Below are 22,509 nucleotides of genomic sequence, written 5' to 3'. Positions count from 1 at the left end.
TTTCACTTCCCTGGGTGAAAACAAAGAATGTTATAGGCAAAAATTAAAAACATAAAACAGCAGCCATCTAAATGAAGAATCGAATGCGTTCATTACGAGATTCCCCCGCAGGCGATTACAGTGAATATGAGTCGTGTTGAATGTGGATTCTGATTTAATGGGCTTTTTCTTTGGCATGAAGAGACATCAGTCTCTAATATGCTCAAAGCTGTACCGCGACTAGCCCGTCAATTTTCCATTAAGTGCAACAAAGCATGCACATTGCAAATTGTGAGAAATAATGTACTACATACAACCCTGAGGAATACCGTATCTAATGAGTGTGTGAGAAAAAACCTAAAGTATTGGAAAAACACTGGACAAGGACTGTAGTGAATTCACCTCAATAAAGAAACAAATAACGGTAAAGCACATTTCATATCTTTTTATCAGCAGTTAAATGTTATCATTAACGTTTAAAGGTGCACAGTCTGGAAAAGTCAGGGAAATTATTACAATCTTAAAAAGTGTGATATGATTTTATTCTAGCTCTAAAATATCATATTAGCTAGAAATTGCTCTTTTGTGGGTGAAATACCTGCAATATCGCATTTAAAAATCTTAACCTATAATAGGCTTGTCATTCAGCAGACACTTTTATACAAGGATTATCAATTTTTAAGGAAAATCACCTTGGAGGAATCTTAGGTCTTGCTAAGTAAATGATGGGATATAGTTCACGGATCTAGTAAGGCTTTGAACCAAACCTGTTCAAAGCCTTTTTTTTTTTTAAAGATGGATTAAGGATGCATTAAATTGATCAAACGTGACAGTAAAGACATTTATAATGTTAATAAATGTTGTTCTGCTGTTCTTTGGATTTTTTTAATAATCATTTACACAAAAATATCAAGCACAAGTGTTTTCAACATAAATACAAATAAGAAATCTTTTTTAAAAATCCTAAAGGATCATGTGACACTATGGACTGGAGTAATGATGCTGAAAATTCAGTTTTGCATCGCATGAATAAATTACATTTTACAATATATTGAAATAGAAAAGAGTTATTTTTCATTTTAAAAATATTTCACAATTTTTTGGATCAAATAAATACAGCCTGGGTGAGAAAAGAGACTTTTATAAACATTAAAACACCTTACTGACCCTAAAATTTTAATTAGCAGCCCAGATCTTAAACCACACAGCTAAACCACTTCATACTTTAAATTGCTATAGGTTTTGATCCACTATTACTGGACTATTTTTTAATTAACATTTAAAGGTGCTTTTAGCTCAGCCTGGAAGAGTCAGGGAATTTAATAAAATCTTAAAAAGTGTGATATGGTTTTATTCTAGCTCTAAAATATCATATCAGCTAGAAATTGCTCTTTTTTGAGTGAAATATCTGTAATATTGCATTTAAAATCTTTAACCTAATAGGCATATCATTTAGCAGGCAGCTTTATACAAATTCATTTACAAGGACAATCACCTTGGAGGAATCTTAGGTCTTGCTACATAAATGACGGGATGTAGTTCATGGATCTACCCTAGTAAGGCTTTGAACCAAACCTTCAAAAAAGTGAGGTTTTTTTTTTTTTTTTTTTTTTTAATTAATACTTTTAACCAGCAAGGACACATTCATTTGACCAAAAGTGACAGTAAAGACATTTACAGCGTCAATGAAGGCTGTTCTTTGGAACATTTTATAACCATTTACACAAAAAATATCAAGCACAAGTATTTTCAACATAATAAGAAATCTTTTTCAAAAAATCCTAAAGGATCATGTGACACTAAAGACTGGAGTAATGATGCTGAAAATTCAGCTTTGCATCAGAGGAATAAATTACATTTTACAATGTATTGAAATAGAAAACATTTATTTTACTTTTTAATAACATTTCACATTTTTTACCATGAGCCTTGGTGAGAAAAGAGACTTTTATACACATTAAAATAACTTGCTGACACTAAAGCTTTAAACAACAATGTACAACTTTTCAGTTAACAGTCCAGATCTTGAACCACACAACTAAACCATATTTTATATTTTTATAGGTTTTGATCCACTGTTCCTGGATTATCATTATTATCCACTTACAACGAAGCTGTAAAAAACTAATTTCATTTTTGGAAATATGAACATGATGCTCAGCTCTAGCCAACATACACGTATATAATATGAAATGACTGTCATAGCTCACTCGTTTTAAAGAGTAGTTTAGATTTTCTATCTTATCCCAGCTGATATTGTGGTTCAAAGCAATAAATCTCTAACCAAACTAGATCAACAAGTTTCATACAGGTCTAATCCAGTGGTTCTCATCTGGTTCATGCAGGCTTGATATGGTTCATGAAAACAGGAATAAAAACAATGTTGAATGCAAAAGTGCAATGCAGTTTACCATATAATTATGTATTTAGAACAGACAATGTGTTTTCTTCTATTATACATCATCTTGTTGACATCAAAAACCACGTTTCCAGTCAATCTCTACAATATTTTAATCACAAATTAATCTGTCATTTGGTAGACACTTGAAAATGCATCCTGAGAAACCAACAATTAACAAAACTACACAAGGATAAACTCTGAGATTAACCTTGTTTGTGCAGTCCGAAATTCAAAAGACATTTGAGAATCAAACATGTTCTTAATTTGTCATATTGCCAGGCTTTAGGGTACTTAACGTACATTACGGTTTGCTTTTGTACAATACGTGGAGTCACCAAAATCTGTGTCCTCGAGCAAAACCAGTAGAGAACCACTGATCTGTTCTGCACCACTCCTGTTTCCCAGATGATTGACATATTTTTATCTTCCTGTCTGTCAAACAGGGCACATACGCGACGGTGTTTAAGGGTCGCAGCAAACTCACAGAAAACCTGGTGGCGCTGAAAGAGATTCGTCTGGAGCACGAAGAGGGCGCCCCGTGCACGGCCATACGGGAAGGTGGCGTCCTACTCTCTCACAGACACACAACTATGATTTGAAGCTCCCCAGTTGTTCAAAACCCAGATTGTCACGAAGAGTATACATTCTAAACTAGCAAGCCACAGGCGTCTTCTTCACCCAGCCTGAATCACTCCATCTAAATGAGATGGAGTACGTGAGCAGGGTTGCTAATGGGAAACGCTGATGTGAAGCAAGGCTGCCATCCAGTGGCTGCCGAGCTCACAACAGAGGGAATATACCGTGATGAATTGCATTACAAAACATGTCACGAGAGGTCAGGGAAAGCAATTCTTTCATAGCTTCCAGACTTCATTTAAGTATGAACTTGCTTCAGATTTAAGATTACTGGGATCCATTTCTCTAAAGAAAAAGCTGAGACTCAGAAGACTTTGGCAAAAGTGCCCGTTCATTCTTGCTTTAATATTTAATTCTTTTCTGTCGCATAAAAAAAGACTTAAAATGAGAGGCAAATTAGGGCATTCTTACTAATCCATAAATTAATAATTACTTAATAAAAATGACAAATAAAAAATAAATCTACCTGTCTATTATAATTTTAATTAAATGATATATATATATATATATATATATTATTTTTAATATGACTTATTTATAATATTAAAATATTTTCAAATAAATGCTGCTGTTTAAAACTTAAAAAAGTATATCTGTTTTTAACTGTTTTCATTATCTATCTATCTATCTATCTATCTATCGTAATAAAATATTTTAATATTATAAATAAGTCATATTAAAAATAATATATATATATATATATATATATATATAGTAATATTATAAATAAATAAATTATATATATATATATATATATATATATAAATATAATATTTTATATATATATATATATATACTGTGTGTGTATATATATATATATATATATATATAGATATATTATTTTTAATGACTTATCTATAATATTAAAATATTTTCAAATAAATGCTGCTGTTTAAAACTTTGTATTTATGAAAAAAGATATTTAAAAAAAATATATATCTGTTTTTAACTGTTTTCACTGTTTTCACTATATATATATATATATATATATATATATATATATATATAGCTGCTGTTTAAAACTTTGTATTTATGAAAAAAGATATTTAACAAAAGTATGTTTTTAACTGTTTTCACTATCTATCTATCGCAAATTTAGTTAATTTTTTATAAATTATAAAAAATTATAAAAAAATATAATTTTATAATTTATTTATAAATGATATAGAATTATTTATAATATTACAAAATATTTTCAAATAAATGCTGTTGTTTAAAACTTTCTATTTATGAAAAAATCTTTAAAAAAAACGTTTTTAACTGTTTTCACAAAAATTATAAGCAATAATAACATCATAAACACAAATAATAACATGAAATAACATGTATCAGCATATTAGAATATTATTTCTTTGTAATACATTAGTCGTTAAAATATTTTTAAAAAATGTAAATATTAAAAAAAAATACATATGCCATTTTTAATATACAGATTACATTACAATATAATGCACATTTTATTAACAACTAAAATAATTTAAAATAATATAAAATATCTTTATATAAATAATATAATATATAATTACTATATAAAATAATATATATTTATTTTATTTCCATTTATGTTTCCAGAAATGGTAAATATGTTGGCTGTTTATCATTAATAATATTTAATTTTCAGCATGAATTAATACAAAACAACACTTAGAGGCATTTTCTAATTTGAATAACAATTCGGCATCCTGTTTGGCTTGATTAAAATTCAGGAACTGGATTAGAATTTCAAAAGCCAGTCTCAGTTCCATTCTGAATATTGCACAACCCCGTTGGAGGTTATTATTTTAGGTGCTCATTGTCATATTCTTGTTGTGTTGCACCAGTGTCACTGCTAAAGAACCTGAAACACGCCAACATCGTAACGCTGCATGACATCATCCATACAGACCGATGTCTCACCCTTGTCTTCGAGTATCTGGTAAGCCACGTCACACGGCTTTTCTTCTCAAAACTGTAGCAGCCTGTATAGTCCAACAATGCTTTGTGATATTGGGTGGGGCAGTATTTGACGTCTTTTCCTCTCTAACTATGAAAGCAATCTCAAAAAGTGGCAGGGCTGGTCTGTTTTGAATGGCATTTTGATGTCACAACCTACTGTCTTTGCAGGACAGTGACTTGAAGCAGTACCTCGACAACTGTGGAAATCTAATGAGCATGCACAATGTGAAGGTAACAGCGAAAAAACACCAGCAAGCTTACCAATTATCTATATAGACAGCTACCTTCTAAGGCAGCATCCTAACACGAAATAGCAAGAGAGATGTGAGCGAACTGACTCTGATAGAGTGTGACATGTTAACATGTTGCTAAATAACAACAAGTTTCCAGTGACAAGCAATTTGTTAATCAATTACAAGCACAAAGCTGCTCAACAACATCACATCCAATCAGAACATACAGTTGTGAAGAGCAGGATTTTGGACCAATGACATTTCAGTGGGCGGGGCTACCCAGCAGACTCAAAGAAGCAATGAGATCTCATTTGTGATTTTTCTTACCTATAGGGAAAAGTTGAGTGGAAATTAGAGCATTGGGAACCCATAATTGACTAATTAGTTTGTTTAAATGACTAATAAGTCAATTTATTAAAGAAAATTAAATATAAATTGAGCATAGATCTCTTGGTGACATTTCAAGCGCTGATTAACAGCATCTAATGATTTGGAAATAGCCCATATGTTTTATGATAATGAGGAATTTAGACTGAAAAATTAATAAATTAATAAAAACCATACTAACAGCAGTAATCAACTTTTCTAATTCGACAGCTAATTGCTTTTTGCATGTCACTTTATCATACTGCACCTTGATAAAATATGCTGTCAGACATAAAAAGTATTGAAAAAAAATAAATAAATTCAAATAAAAAATAAAAATAAAATAAAATAAATAAAAATAAATAAATAAATAAATAAATTCAAATAAAATAAAATAAAATAAAATAAAATGTGATAAATCATAGATTGGGTATTGGGTAAAGAAGTCTTTTAATTAATTTCATCTATACTTGTCATTATTGAATTAAAAAAAAATATAACACTTCAGAATATTTCATAATGCATTCTGGGATTGCATTATCTGATTAAATTTTTTTTTTTTTTTTTTAAATCAAACTTGCCCTTTTAATTTAGACAGATTTAACTATTTAAACTAGATACATTTAACCGTTTAAATAATATAAATTTAACTATTTAAATTAGAAACATTTAGCTGTTTATAAAACACAAATGTAACCATTTGACAAATTAACCATTAAAATAATAATAATTTAATTTAAATAGACAATTTTAAATTAAGTATGTTTTATAATAATTTTATAATAATTGGGAACTTAAGCTGAAAAATTAATAAATTAATAAAAACTATACTATACACTTTATCATGGTGCACCTGAATAAAACATGATGTCAGGCATAAATAATATTCATTAAAAATTAATAAAATAAAATAAAATAATAGGATATATAGCAGAGTAAATAATGGGTAAAGAACTCTTTGAATTAATTTATTCTATTCTTGTCTTTACTGAATTAAAACAAATATAACATTTCAGAACATTTCATAATGCATTCTGGGATTGCATTATCTATTTAATATAATTTAAATTTACGCTTTTAAATTAGACAGATTTATCCATTTAAATAATATAAATTTCACTATTTAAACTAGAAAATTTTAGCTGTTTTTAAAACACAAATGTAACCATTTGACAAATTAACCATTAAAATAATAATAATTTAATTGAAATAGGCAATTTTAAAATAGCTGAAAACAGCCTGCATGTTTTATGATAATTTGGAACTTAGGCTGAAAAATTAATAAATTAATAAAAACTATACTAACAGCAGTAATCAACTTTTCTAATTCGACAGCTTATTGCTTTTTGCATGTCACTTTATCATGCTGCACCTGGATAAAACATGATGTCAGGCATAAAAAAAATATTCATTAAAATATAATAAAAATAAAATAAAATAAAATAATGAGCTATATAGTAGAGTAAATAATGTACTTGCCATTATTAAATTAAAAAACAAAGCTAAATTTTCAACTTTCGAATATTTCAGAATATTTCGTAATGCATTCTGGAATTGCGTTATCTGCAGTAGATACATGTGGTGTTGACTTAATTTGGTCAAAATCTACATTTGAAGGTAGCTGCCTACATTTGGGATGCCTTAAAATGCTGTCTTTGTTGGTATTTTAAGTTTTAGAAGCGCTAACACCCGTCTCTCTGTCCTTGTAGATATTTATGTTCCAGCTTCTTCGTGGTTTATCATATTGTCATAAGAGGAAGATTCTCCACAGGGACCTGAAGCCTCAGAATTTGCTCATTAATGACAAGGGAGAACTCAAACTGGCAGACTTTGGTGAGACTTTCTTACGAGGCCTGAATATTCACAGATGCGTTTACTTTGGTGTTCAGAACAAAGCATATCTGACTTGTTTTTTTAGCACATTACCCAGCAGCGGTCTCCCATGTGACTCTTGGCTTGGATTCTGGGTTACCCAGCAACGTTTGTTCATCGCCTTAACTATCTGTCTAATCTTGCTTGTTAAGGTTTGGCCAGAGCAAAATCAGTCCCGACAAAAACCTATTCGAATGAGGTTGTGACCTTATGGTATCGACCTCCCGATGTCCTGCTGGGTTCCACGGAGTACTCAACACCGATAGACATGTGGTAAGATGTTTCTCCCATAAACCACTGGTGGTAAACATTAAACACAATAGTGCTACTGTACGACATCGGCCACAATGTGTTGCTAACATTATGAAATATTCAAGCAAATCTTATAATACTGCTCATGCACAATACTTGGCAAAAAAAAATGTTTTCAAAGTCTAAAACAATAAATCATGATATGTACTGGAAGCCGGGCTCTTTTGACTTGGGTCAGTGAACAACATCACAGCAAGCGCATAAAAAAACAAACAAAGCACCTTATCTTTTTTAATTAGACAGACTTAACCATTTTATCTAGACAAATTTAACTGTTCAAATAATACAAATGTAATACAAATTTGAATTTAACCATTTAAACTAGACAAATCTAACCATTTAAATATGAATTTAACCATTTAAATTACACAGATTTAACCGTTGAAATAATATTATTTTAACCATTTAAACTAGACAAATTTCACAGTTTAAATAATATTAATTTTAACCATTTAAAACAGATACATTTAACCATTTAAATAATATAAAATTACCAATTTAAACTAGACAAATGTAACCATTTAAATAATACAAATTTAACCAATTCAACTAGACAAATTTAACCATTTAAATAATACAAATGTTACTTTTTGACAAATTTAACCATTGAAATAATTCCAATTTAATTTCAATTGGCCATTGTAATCATTTAAATTATTTATTGTTTCACATTTAATTTAACCTGCAAAATGCAATCATTAAAATAATATGAATTTACCATTTAAACTAGAAAAATTTAACCATTTAAATATGAATTTAACCATTTAATCTAGACAAATTTAACCATTTAAATGTGAATTTATTAATATAAACTAGACAAATTTAATCGTTTAAATAATATTATTTTAACCATTTAAAACAGATAAATTTAACCATTTAAATAATATGAATTTAACCATTTAAACTAGAAAAATGTAACCGTTTAAATAATACAAATACAATCATTTGACAAATTTAACCAGTGAAATAACACCAGTTTAATCTACATAGGCGATTTTAACCATTTTAATTAGACAATAGTTACAAATTTTATTTAAATAGGGAATTTTAACCATTTAAATAATATGATTTTTACCATTTAAACTAAACAGATTTAACCATTTAAATATGAATTTATTCATTTAAACTAGAAAAAAATTAACCAGTTAAATAATATGAATTTCACCATTTAAACTAGACAAATTCAACCATTTAAATAGTAGGAATTTAACAGTTTAAACTTGCCAGATTTAACCGTTTAAATAATACAAATGCAATTAAGTCAGATTCATTTAGTTAAATGTATGAGACTGGTTTACATATTGTCAATTAGATTTATGATAATTATATATACCTGGTTATTGTTCATTAGTACTGTTATATAAATCTTTTTTATTCATGTATGGCTGATGAATATGCAGAACATTAAGTTAATGATAAAACTGTAATGGATTGAAATTTTATGTTCAGTTAATATACATAAATCTTAAATAGGCAAAACACTTGTATTGTTAACACAAGGCCAGTTTTCTTTATGAACTATTAGTATAAAGTGTTTTTGAGATGATTGATCTTTGCCATCACTGGACCTTTTCTGCTTTTTCAGCACTCAAACACATTCAATTTTAGTCCATTTTATTTTTTTCAGCATCTCATGTCAAAATATTTAAACGAATGGTTTCACATAACCTTTTGTTTTAGGGGGAAAAAATCCTATTTACGAACTCTATGAAATAATGCATCAAACTGCCGTTTGATCATGCCAAAGAGCTCTCAACTGTTGCTCAGTCCTCCAGAAGAAACATTAAGTTAGAAAATTGAATTCTGTCTTTCCTGACACAACCTTTTAACGTCACACGCGCACCCTGACACGCACTCCTCGGGCAACCTTGGATAGCTGACACGGACTCGGACATAAATGCTTTTTTAAAGCTAAGCCGTCCTGTTCGATAAAAATGCCGTTGTGTTTAATCCTCAGGATTAGTCCAGTGGGCTAATCAATCCGAGCGTGACAGCAGCCACATGTGTCTTTCCCATATCTCCACCTCGCAGCTTTCCCAAAACTACCCTCCAGTCAAGCAGACGTCAAACTGTGATAGGAGAATACTCTCAGAGACGCCGTATCTAAAACATCTGTGACAGTCCTGATCTGATATATTCAAATGATGTCTGCTGGCTTCATTTAAAAGCTTTGACGTATAGAATAACAGCACTGAAATTAAAAGAGATTTTCTGATCATAACGCAGCAGGGAAATGATGGATGTCTCTATATGACTAGGGGCGTGGGCTGCATCCTGTACGAAATGGCGACAGGCCGTCCCATGTTTCCTGGATCAACTGTTAAAGAGGAACTACACCTGATATTTCGGCTCATGGGTATGTACGAGAGAGATTTTGTGTCATTTTAATTGTTATATATAAATTAAAATACTTGAAAATAAAGGTTCTTTATTGGCATCTATGGTTCCATGAAGAATTTTTAACATTCACAGAACCTTAGAGTCAAAAAGGGTTCTTCAGATCATTAAAATGTAGTTTACACTAAGACAAAAATGTTTCTTTTAGGAACTGTTACATGAAAGGTTCTTTTGGGAACCCAAAAATGCTTATTTTATGGAATCACTGTGAAAAACTCCTTTTGGGGTTTTCTAGACAAATGTAAACATTTGCATATTTAAACTAGTTACATTTTCAGTTTAGTTTTTTAAGGTTTTTTAAAAGTAGTCTTATGCTCAACAAGGCTGCATTAATTTGATTAAAAATACAGTAAACACAGTAATACTGTAAAATATTTTTACAATTTACAAAAAATGTTTTCTGTTTGAATATATATTTAAAATGTAATTTATTTCTGTAATGCAAAGCTGAATTTTCAGCATCATTACTTCAGTTTTCAGTGTCACATGATCCTTCAGAAATCATTCAAATATGCTGATTTAAAATGGAAACTTTTAGTAACAGTATAAATATCTTTAAATTAGGGCTGTCACGATTCCTTGATTCAGTTTGAATGCTGGATTTTAAAAAATCCTCAATTGCATTTTGCCCATGGAAATACCGGAAGTGGTGCATTTCATGGACAAGAATACACAAAATACATTATTAGACCATTTTCCAAGGCTGCATGATATATTAAACCAATTTAAAAATCATAAAGCATAATGCTATTGTGAATTCACAAACGCTACGATACAGTTAAATAAATATATGATGCAGGTTTAATATATACACTTTATTTGCATGCGTGTAATTTGGGTTGTGCAGTAAAGTGTAAAAATAATCGTCAGGCTGTTGGCGCCCTCTATAGTAATTTGTTATAATGCGTAATGTACATTAGTTCTATTGTTTATAATACATTATGTATTTTAACAGTTTTGTTCAATAAAACCATTATTACTAGCTTTTGATACTTTATTTGAACTAATTATTATTGTGTTATTGTTATTATAAATGTATTTTAAATATTTCTTACGGCTATTGTTCGCTTAGGTCTATTTTAATTACCACAAAAAAAAAAAAAAAGATTACTGATTACTCGATTACTAAAATAATCATGAATAATCGTGACAGCCCTACTTTAAATGTCTCTTTTGATCAACTTATAGAATAATTTAACAATTTAATTTTTTTTTTTTTTTTTTTTTTTGCTCATTTATAGACAGGAGATCACCAAACTGAGATATGAAGTAAATAAATAAATAAAAAAGTAAATAAAAAAAAAATAAAAAAAAAAAAAAAACTTGATTAATCATCAGAATAATCGACTGATTACTAAAATAATCATGAACAATCGTGACAGCCCCTTTTTTTTAATTTTGCGCATTTATAGACAGGAGTAGACAACCAAACTGAGATATGAAGCAAAAAATAATAAATAATAAATAAATAATTACTTGATTAATTGTCAGAATAATCGACTGATTACTCAATTACTAAAATCATGCATAATTGTTACAGCCCTACTTTAAATGCCTCTTTTGATCAATGTAATGAATATATATATATTTATATATATATATATATATATATATATATATATAAAATAACAACTCGATTACTCAATTACTCATCAGAATAATTGACTGATTACTCAATGACTAAAATAATCATGAATAACCGTGACAGCCCCTTTTTTTTAATTTTGCGCATTTATAGACAGGAGTAGACAACCAAACTGAGATATGAAGCAAAAAATAATAAATAATAAATAAATAATTACTTGATTAATTGTCAGAATTATCGACTGATTACTCAATTACTAAAATCATGCATAATTGTTACAGCCCTACTTTAAATGCCTCTTTTGATCAATTTAATTAACAATTTAGGGGGGAAAAATAAAATGTTGCTCATTTATAGATACGATAAGACCACCAAACTGATATATGAAGCAAAAAATAAATAATAATAATAATAATAATAACTCGATTAATCATCAGAATAATCGACTGATTACTCGATTACTAAAAAAATCATAATTAATCATGACAGCCCTACTTTAAATGTCTCTTTTGATCAATTTAATGAATATAACAAATAAATAAGAAATGCTACATACACTGTATGAAGTAATCAAATGTATAAAAACACTGCATATTCTTCACTGTGTAAATTAAATATATATTTCTTCTTATTAAAGTTACAAAATTGATGTTAGTCAAAAACAGTGAGAGATTTTCTCTCTTTTGTTGTTTGATTAACATGAATGACAGACAGCAGGAATATTAGACAGCTGTCACTTTAAGAGCTTCCTGGATCCAATGTACAGTTACATGCGTGTTTTCTTTCTCAGCTGTTTGCATTCACTTAAAACCTAAATTACTGTGTTTATGCAGATACTTGCAAAGACGGGCACACACAAGTGTGTTTATATTCATTCAAGGCCTATAAAGCAGCAAAAATAACCTGGTTCAGTACTCCTGCACTCTATGAACAAGATCTTCACATATACTGTAGCCAAATGAGTTCTCTTTTACTGCTGATTGCATTTCAACAGCTTAAAATCACTTGTTTTTAAAACACAATGCATAAAAAGGCATGCAAACAATACGTTTTCGTGACCACATGGCACAGCTACATCACGTGTAACTGTGATAGAGACGACAGTCGAAAATTTCTACCACTTGACACATTTCTACCGGTTAATCATGTCTACTGGTATATCGCCCACCCCTAACAGCAGTAATTGTTCAACATTTGGCTTTATGTAAATCATTAAAAAAAATCAGAATTTCTTTGTATCCAAAAGCACTTGTTTCACAGAAAACTAATTTACTTACTACTAAGTGACTTGCTGGCAAACTCTCAGATTGAGTGATTACAAACTCCTCATAAGTGCTCGTTCCAGCAGCCAGCTGTAAACATGACAACCTGTGCAATTCGATTCAGAAGCTGTGCAAAGCCAGCCAACCGGATCAGGGCTTGCCAGATCAACAAAACATCAGCCATTTTTTATGCAGTATGCATCAGGCGGTCAGCGAACGGACTGTGGGTGGTCGCGGGTGCACCGTCTGAAGCTGAATGGAGGTCTAATTATCTCACTGTAGGACACGTACTAAAATTCTTACACTTCTTTCCGTAACCAGGCACCCCAACCGAGGAGACCTGGCCTGGAATCACAGCTAATGAGGAATTCAAATCCTACCTGTTTCCTCAGTACAGAGCACAAGCGCTCATTAATCATGTGCCCAGGTACCACACATACACCACAAACTAACTTGCATGCAACGGGACTAGCTTTTGGCTTCTTTAAATAAAATGCACAAACAAAAAAACACCTGTATCTATAAATAAAAACACAACACTATGTTTTGGAGCCTTTGCATGCTATGAATCATAGATGATGAATATTATAATATACAAGCTTGTTTTTTTGTTTATTTGTTTCAAGGCTTGACACAGAGGGAATAGACCTTCTTACGGCTCTATTGCTGGTGAGTAAAAATCTAAAAATAAAAAAAAGCATTATTCTGATTTGAGGTAGAAACATGCAAGTATGCAAACACAAATGCAAAACCTCAGCCAATGCATCACAAGTGAGAGTATTTCGGGCTTGCTTATAACCATCCCAGATTAGTTTGTTTGTTTATCAGAACAGATTTGGAGAAATGTAGCATTAAATCACTTGCTCACCAATGGATCCACTGCAGTGAATGGGTGCCGTCAGAATGAGGGTCCAAACAGCTGATAAAAACATCACAATAATTCACAAGCAATCCACACCACTCAAGTACATCAGTTAATGTTTTGTGAAGCAAAAGCTGCATCTTTGTAGGTCTATAATGTTGTCCTCTTACATAAAAATTACACTTGACCTGTGCATATTTCTCCCCTGATTCAGATGATTTTTATTATAGACAGAGACCTCATATTTTAGCCAGAAGCCACCATTTGCAATTAGAAACATGTTAATTGATGGACTGGAGTGGTTTGGATTACTTGTGGATTATTGTGATGTTTTGATCAGCTGTCTCTCATTCTGACGGCACCCATTCACTGCAGACGATTGGTGAGCAAGTGATCTAATGTTAAATTGCTCTTAATATGTTCCAATAAAAAAACAAACTCATCTACATCCTACAAGGCCTGAGGGTGAGTACATTTTCAGCAATTTTTCATTTTTTGGGGTGAATTAATAAGTAAATACAGTTTAAACATATATATTTAAAAACCTAGTGTACTTTTAGCACCCGAATAATTAAAATTAAATAATTTTGCATGCAAATGCCTCCTTATATCTCTTTTTTAAGGAAAAATTAATTATATGATACATCATGCACTTTTAGGTATTTACACACTCTAAAATATTTTAATTAAAATAAAATAAAAAGTTAAAAAGCAAGTACATACTTACTGAAAACATATTTTTTTTAAAACGTAGTGTAGTTTTAGTACCCAAATAAATAAAATAAAATAATTTTGTATACAAATGCCTCCTTATATCCACTTTTAGGTCTTTATGCACTCCTAATTATTTAAAATTAATATCAAAAAAGTAAAATAGCAAGCATCAATCCCTGTATTTATGTATTTGCATAGAGTACATTCTTACTGAAAACACATATTATCTGAGGTACATTGCTCTGTGTATGGACAACTTTCCAGTTCTTGGAATGCTGAGGAGGAGCCAAGAAGATATGAGACAATAGATTTATGCAATATGAGGTTTTGCCAGTCTATGTCAGATGTCAGAAACAGCAGCCCTGCAGGGCTGTACTGAGAATAGTCCGAAACACATGCACATGCACACACACCGAGCCAGTGGTGGTACTGTGTTTAGAAACACCCTGCTGGTGAAAGAGGTCATCAGAGGACGGCATATGGCAGAATAGTAGGAAGACAATATTTCTGGTATCACAGCATGGATGAAACAGGAATATTGCTGGAAATCCGAAAGCTTTCTGAGCCTGCATAGACAGCAGTGTAAGGTAGTAAGGACATCATTAAAATAGTCTGTAAGTATAATTACTGTGGCAAAACTAGGAAATAAATTACTAAATCAGATCAACTACTAATCAGTTAAAAACTATTTGCACTACTCAATTAAAATCAATTAATCATAACTAAAATCTATTCACATTGGTCAATCTCTAGCATGAGACATTTATGTGTGCGATTCTAACAAGCACACAGCACATGTGCAGAGAGGCCAGAGAGGTGCTGTTTAATGCCATGGAACTGCAACTGTCTTCAGCTTCCACAAATCCCCGGGTGAAAAAAGGCCCTTGTTAAGAGTTTCGCTGCTGAGATGGAGTGAGCTCAGAAGCTAATTATGGTGTCAGCTTCCCCTCTCTGCCTGCTCTCCTCCAGGTCCAATTAGTTTGATACAGGCAAGAGTGTCAGGCACAGCGCATTATAGCGTTATCAAAACACAGGTAAACAAACGCAGGCTGACACCTCCACGCTTCACTCAGGTACAGGCAAGAGTAAGGACCTTTCAGATGAATATTGTTCGAGATTATGTTGGGGGAATGACTGAACAAAGAGGGCTGCCACGGGCTAAAGACTCTTCCAGAGACTTGCTAATCACAGCATTTTTGGCTGTAGTCTGCAGTAGACATTGCATACAGTAATGCACGTCAGTGACCTTTACACTGTAAAAAAATATTTCTAAGCTGTAAATACAACAAAAATTAGTAGAGTACATTTTATTGTTTATAACATACTGCAGCTTTATTTAGTCTAGATTAAATACACTATTAAATCGGAATTAAACAATAGACAATGTCAGGTAATATTGTCAACTTGATTGCACAGATAGTCTACTATTTGAACTGAACTGAGCTGGACGATGACAAAAAAATGTTGTGTTTGCTGTTGTGCTTATGCATTATCGACTTTTCATTATTTTCCTCTTTAACACTGTAAAGCTGCTTTGACGCTGATTCGGAGCTTCGGAGCTTCGGAGCTTCAAAGCGGATTTGCAAATCATTTGATTCAGATCAGAACGTGCATCGCGTAACTTTTGATTCAGATCAGGACTACAGTGCGTGTTCCCGAATCATTTGATTTAGATCGGGACTTCAGTGTGGGTTTGTGAATCATTCGATTCAGATCGGGACTTTGGTGCAGGTTTGCAAAACATTTAATTCAGAACAGGACTTTGGTGTGAGTTTGCGATTCTTTTGATTCAGATTGGAACTTCAGAACATGAAACAATTCAGATCGGGACTTTGGTGCAGGTTTGCAATTCTTTTGATTCAGATCGGGACTTCTGTGCAGGTGGACGAATCATTTCATTGCAATCGGGACTTCGGTGCAGGTTTGCAAATCATTTGATTTCAATTGGGACTTTGGTACTGGTACGCAAAACATTTGTTTCAGATCTGGACTATGGTGCTGGTTTGTAAAACATTTGATTCAGAATGGGAATTCAGAATGGGTTTTTCAAATCATTTGATTCAGATCGAGACTTCGATGTGGGTTTTTCGAACAATTTGATTCAGAACGGGACTTCGGTACAGGTTCGCAAATCATTTGATTCAGATCGGGACTGCGGTGCATGTTTGCGAATCATTGGATTCAGATCTGGACTTTGATATGGGTTTGCGAGTCATATGATTCAGATCGGGACGCTGGTGCGAGTTCACAAAACATTTGATTTAAATCATTCTTTCGATTCAGATCGGAACTTCAGAATGCAAAACATCTGATTCAAATCGGAACTTCGGTGCAGGTTTTTTGAATAATTTGATTCAGATCAGGACTTCAGTGTGGGTTTGCGAATGATTTGATTCAGATTGGGATTTCGGTGCGGGTTCGAGAAACATTTGATTCATATTGGGACCTCAGTGCAGGTTCGCAAATCATTGGATTCAGATTGGGACTTTGATATGGGTTTGCAAGTCATTTGATTAAGATTGGGACTTTGGTGCGGTTTCGCAAAACATTTGATTCAAATCAGGACATCAGTGCAGGTTTGCAAATTATTTGATTAAGATCGGGATTTCGGTGCATGTTTGTGAATCATTCAGTTCAGATCAAGACTTTGGTGCAGTTTCGCAAATCATTTGATTCAGATCGGGACTTTGGTGCGGGTTCGTGAAACATTTGATTCAAATCAGGACTTTGGTGCAGGTTCGCGAAACATTTAATTCAGATCGGGACTTCAATGCAGGTTTGCAAATTATTTGATTCAGATCGGGATTTCGGTGCATGTTTGTGAATCATTCAGTTCAGATCAAGACTTTGGTGCAGTTTCGCAAATCATTTGATTCAGATCGGGACTTTGGTGCGGGTTCGTGAAACATTTGATTCAAATCAGGACTTTGGTGCAGGTTCGCGAAACATTTAATTCAGATCGGGACTTCAGTGCAGGTTTGCAAATTATTTGATTCAGATCGGGACTTTGGAGCTTGTTTGTGAATCATTCGATTCAGATCAAGACGTTGGTGCAGTTTCGCAAATCATTTGATTCACAAAGGGACTTAGGTGCGTGTTCGTAGATCATTTTATTCAGATTGGGACTTCAGTGCGGGTTTGTAAGGCCATTTGATTCAGATCAGGACTTCGGTGCAGTTTTGCAATCATTTGATTCAGATCAAAACTTCGGAGCAGGTTCATGAATCATTTACCAGCAAAAGCCAGTAAAATCTGCAAACTATTATGATTAGCTGAACTTACAAATATTAAAAGTCGCCTAAAAAGACCAAGAAAAATGACTGATGTCTTTATGCACTTTAAAATTTGTCTACCCTCTATCCAGGTAATACCATCAAACTATTAAGATAAGCTTAATTTACAAACTTTAAGTCAATATACTATAATGTCTCTGCAGTATGACAGTTTGGTTAATATGATTAAAAGGGCTGTGCCAAATAATGTCCTAAATAAAATCTGCACCTACAAACTGTACCATGTACCCTCATTGTGTCAGATGATAAAAAGCCTAAAAAAAAAGTTAGGGTTAGTGCAATAATTATGATTGCTTTAATTTAACTACAGTAGGAGTCAATGGGATGTCTCAGACTGTGCACGTTTGTATTTGGGAAGAACGCGGTATTTGTGTAGAAACGTGAATGCGTTTCTCTCTTTCTCTGATGGCGCGCGCAGCTTGAGTGCGCACTGACCTGTCATTATGATGAAAGACCGCGGAGCGCGCGATTCGTTAATGGTGACAGCGGCCTTAATGAGTCCGAACCGTGCACCTGTTTCTCATCAAACCCCGCTGACTGATCGCGCCGTCAGCCGCACACAATGCGCTCTGAACGCTCTGCTCGCTTGAAACACCGCCAAACTTCGCCGGAGACAATTTTATAACTTTGTGTGAGATGACAGCAGGGTGATGGGTGCTTCATTATTTAAAACTACTTTAGAGCTCAGGGATCAACAAGTCAGGGGAGCTGTGCTCAGATCGAGTCATTAGTGAAGAGCACACACGACGGGAAAGATCACAGGCTGCTACTGTAACTCGCGCTCTAGTGCGCAAAATAAAGCGTCACGCATGCAAGTAAAAATTCAAGTTCTGTGGCTTTTAGTACATTTCTGTTAGTTGAGAGTATCTATGGTACTTCAAAAATCTATAAATTTTTATATAAATTATATTTTATATAATTTTATTCAAAGTTGACTAAAATTAAAATGTAGTCTTCTCTGAGAAAACAAACATCGATGTTAATATTTACAGAAAATTTTATGAAAATATTATATAAAAAGTAAATTAAATTTTTATATGGCTAATGATGGTCACTATAGATTGAAATATGAAATTTATATTATAACGTTTCTATGTAAATATAAATGTAAGTCATACTTTATATACATGACGTGTATATATATACGTGTGTGTGTATATAAATTTGTTTTTATATTACTTAAATTTCAAATTACTATATATATATCAAATTACTTATATATTAAATTAATATTTAATAAAAATAATACTACATGGCAAATTATGGTCACTATTAGATCAACATATTCCATTTCAATTACACGATTTATACTAAATATAATTTGCAATGTGTATAAAATAAATTATGGATTTAAATGTAAGAAAGCATCTACTATAAATTCAAAAAATTATAAAATTGTTAAATTTCAAACTTAAGTTGATGAAAATTCAAATGAAGGCTTTCTTTTCTGATAAAAACAACAAATATGGATGATATCAATTTCTAGAAAACATGAAACTTATAATATTTATATGTAAAATAAATAATGTCTAATATAATATGTAATATAAGCATATAATATCTTAATATATTCTTAATCCCAATTAAAGTCATTATGGATTATTTTTATATATTGTGTTATATATAATATATTTGGAATATTGGAATTGTATACAGTTTATATATTTTTATATAATTAATTTTGTATCATAGAGAGAGAGAGAGAGAGAGAGCAAGCGACAGAGTAATATATAGAAATATATAAAAATATGATATATATATAATTTTTTATAATTGTGTATATATATGTATATACAAATGTATATACATATATATATATATATATACAAACACATAAACAATTTTTATATAAAAAATTATTAGTATCAGAGAGAGAGAGAGAGAGAGAATTATATATAATATAATTACATTTAATAATATAAAATATTTAAAAAAAATGTTTCACCGTATTATTCCAGAAGCATACAAAACACAGCATTAAATATAATATATATAATATAATTTAACTTTAAAAAAAAAAAAGAAAGAAAAAAAGCATTAAATCACTGTTTTTCCTCCATGTTTTTGTTCTGTTTTTGTTCAGTACGACACCAGACGCAGGATTTCCGCCGAGTCATCTCTGAGACACTCTTATTTCCTGACTCTGGGCGAGAACATCCACTCCATACCTGACAGTGAGTTCATCCCAATATTTACTGCATTTCTAGACAGTCTGCTTATATAACATCACCTCAACACAATCTGTCTTTTTCCTTGATGCAACAACAAACAAGAAAATACAATCGCTTTGATCATCACCCACTTGTCTTCTATCCTCTCTAGCCTCATCTGTGTTTTCACTGAGGGAGATCCAGCTACAGAAGGATCCGGGACACAAGAGCTCAGTATTCCAACCGCCGGGTATTCTACTCTATTTGCAAAGCGCAACTTGATCATGTTTAGTCATGCATACGGCATATTAATTAATTAGGATTTAATGCTGTCCTACGTACTCACCTGCACTCCTGCAGATCTGTCTAAAAGTGGGTTGTTTTCTCCAAATCCAGGTCGAGGCAAGAATCGCAGACAAAGCATATTCTGAGGACAAGAAACAAAGTGGTGCGCATGAAGAGATCGCCTGAACAAAACCATTATGAAGCAAACAGCTTTGTTTCTCCATCCAACACATGCATGCATGCATGCATCCATTCACAAACACAAGTTTATTAGTCTGTATATCAGAAAACAGACTGAACAGAAGTGAATCATCCTCAGTCATAACATTAGCTGGTTAAAAGTGTGACCAAGGCTCAATCAAATCTCTTGTAGTCTCTTTCAAACCTAAAAACCACACTGATCCTAAAGCTCAGAGCTTTGAGTTCGGCCTCTTCTCCGCCATTTCTAGTAGTATTTTCAGACTTTCATAGTATTTTTAATTGTGCGTGTATGTGTATGTGCAAGAAACATGGTAGCTTCATGTCCTATATTTCCCATTGAGTGAAATTTCCTTCATTTCTGTTTGTGGTTTGACTTGTTTTGCCATACGTGTTTGACGAGTCATTGCACAAGCTCATACTGCGATTAATTTTACAAGCGTTCATTTAATACTTTAATATAAAGTAGGCTTGACACATTTAAAATGTAAAGTCTCAAATATATGAGCCATTGAATAGAAAACTACTTGAATTCTGTCATGATACCATTGAAATTGCTACTAAAGGTGCTGTAAGTGATTTTAGCAAAATTCTAAATCCCGCCCTGTATATAAAATGATTGACAGGCTGATTTCTGATTGGCTAAAAAAAAAAAAAAATTAAAAAAAGCTATGGTACTCGCTTACAGCATCTTTGACTAGTTATTAATTTACGAAATCATCAAAAGGTGCCTTTTGCAGACCGTAAGAGATGATGGGGTCCAATTTTACGCCTTTCGAAAAACCATCTACTTCAATCTCCTCAAGGATCTCGGTCCTTTCAAGTAATTGCACATGCTGATATTCGTTTTGCCATTTAAGCTAATTGCTACTCCGTATTTGCACATGGCATGCAAGTGTCCTGGACCTGAAACCTAATGTTGTTCACCTTCTCCTACTGTATCTTGTAGTTTAAAAATGAAAGCACTATGACTCTTTAGTTTATTGTAAACGACACTGAGCACAAGTTAGTTTTACAGTGGAAAGAAATTAAAAGCTTAATTACCTAAAGACCACCAGAGAACATATTGACTGACAAAGATGAAATTCTATCAAATATAATGACGTAAAAAGATTTAGTTTAACATTAATGCAGCTGCGGCACTAATTTATGCGTTTTGTGGTAAATGAAAATATTTTAAATACTACTGAAAAGAATTAATATATAAACATATGTATTTTGACAAGTGTTTTCTTTATTCTCAGTGAACTTTTGCCAGAGGAAAAAAAAAAACAAAAAAAAAAAAAAAAATGGTATTAAATGATCTTAGATGATGTCTAAATGTTTTATAAAAGATTTAGAATTTTTGTATGAAATGTGATATTAAATATTTTGTGTGATTTGTCTATTCTATTATGGATCTTATTCTGAAGCTGAATGTATTGTGACTGCGAAAAAGCCAAAAATAATTAAATAATAAACTAAATAAATAAATGAGTTGAGTTGAACCATGGGAATGTGACTTACCCTTGTCTCAAACAATAGTTTTACTGTCTTGAATTGTGTTATTTGTCATTAGTACACTTCACAAAGTAAACTTAAATCGGTTTAAGCCACATACTCTCTCCTGGACAGCCAAATAAACCTGTGTGAGTTTGTGTTTCATTGTTAGCATAGCTGGAACAAAAGACTTGTTTAAGAACTCGTCGGACCTGTCAGGTGCACTTGGTCTGGTGAACTTGAAAATATCCGTAAAACAAAATAGTCTAAATATGTGTGACGCCCCAGGCAGCGAAGCGTGATTTCTCACCTTCATATTTATGTTGACTTTGAGGACGAATTATCTAGGAGGATCAAAACGTTCAGAAACACACCTGTTGCACGGATCTGTTTGAATCTTTTTAGTGAATCACTTCGTTTTCTTGAACCGGTTCGTTTGAGTCATGAATCGGTAGTTCGGTCATAATTTTGTTAATGATTTTCTGTGACTTGCCTACTAATGATCATATGAACACACATGGTGCAAAACCTGACTAAAACGTCTTCATAC

At 32.0% G+C, this 22,509-nt stretch overlaps 1 protein-coding gene across 3 annotated transcripts in view; it reads left to right on the top strand.

The window, feature by feature from the left end:
• The window catches only part of cdk18 (cyclin dependent kinase 18), a 128,600-nt gene extending 106,997 nt beyond the window's left edge, over positions 1 to 21,603 (top strand). For all 3 annotated transcript variants that reach the window (XM_051123307.1, XM_051123309.1, XM_051123308.1), the window contains exons 6-16: positions 2,824 to 2,938; positions 4,837 to 4,931; positions 5,120 to 5,182; positions 7,260 to 7,383; positions 7,575 to 7,695; positions 9,993 to 10,090; positions 13,300 to 13,405; positions 13,605 to 13,647; positions 19,931 to 20,021; positions 20,170 to 20,247; positions 20,394 to 21,603. In XM_051123307.1, the coding sequence (XP_050979264.1) occupies positions 2,824 to 2,938; positions 4,837 to 4,931; positions 5,120 to 5,182; positions 7,260 to 7,383; positions 7,575 to 7,695; positions 9,993 to 10,090; positions 13,300 to 13,405; positions 13,605 to 13,647; positions 19,931 to 20,021; positions 20,170 to 20,247; positions 20,394 to 20,428 (969 nt within the window). In that variant the 3' untranslated portion in view covers positions 20,429 to 21,603. The remainder of the gene's footprint in view (positions 1 to 2,823; positions 2,939 to 4,836; positions 4,932 to 5,119; positions 5,183 to 7,259; positions 7,384 to 7,574; positions 7,696 to 9,992; positions 10,091 to 13,299; positions 13,406 to 13,604; positions 13,648 to 19,930; positions 20,022 to 20,169; positions 20,248 to 20,393) is intronic.
• The last annotated feature ends 906 nt before the right edge of the window (positions 21,604 to 22,509 follow it).

Source organism: Labeo rohita, chromosome 11, assembly GCF_022985175.1.
Source record: "Labeo rohita strain BAU-BD-2019 chromosome 11, IGBB_LRoh.1.0, whole genome shotgun sequence".
Taxonomy (NCBI): Eukaryota; Metazoa; Chordata; class Actinopteri; order Cypriniformes; family Cyprinidae; genus Labeo; species Labeo rohita.
Note: the sequence above shows the minus strand (reverse complement) of the source record. Positions and strands in the feature narration are given on the sequence as shown.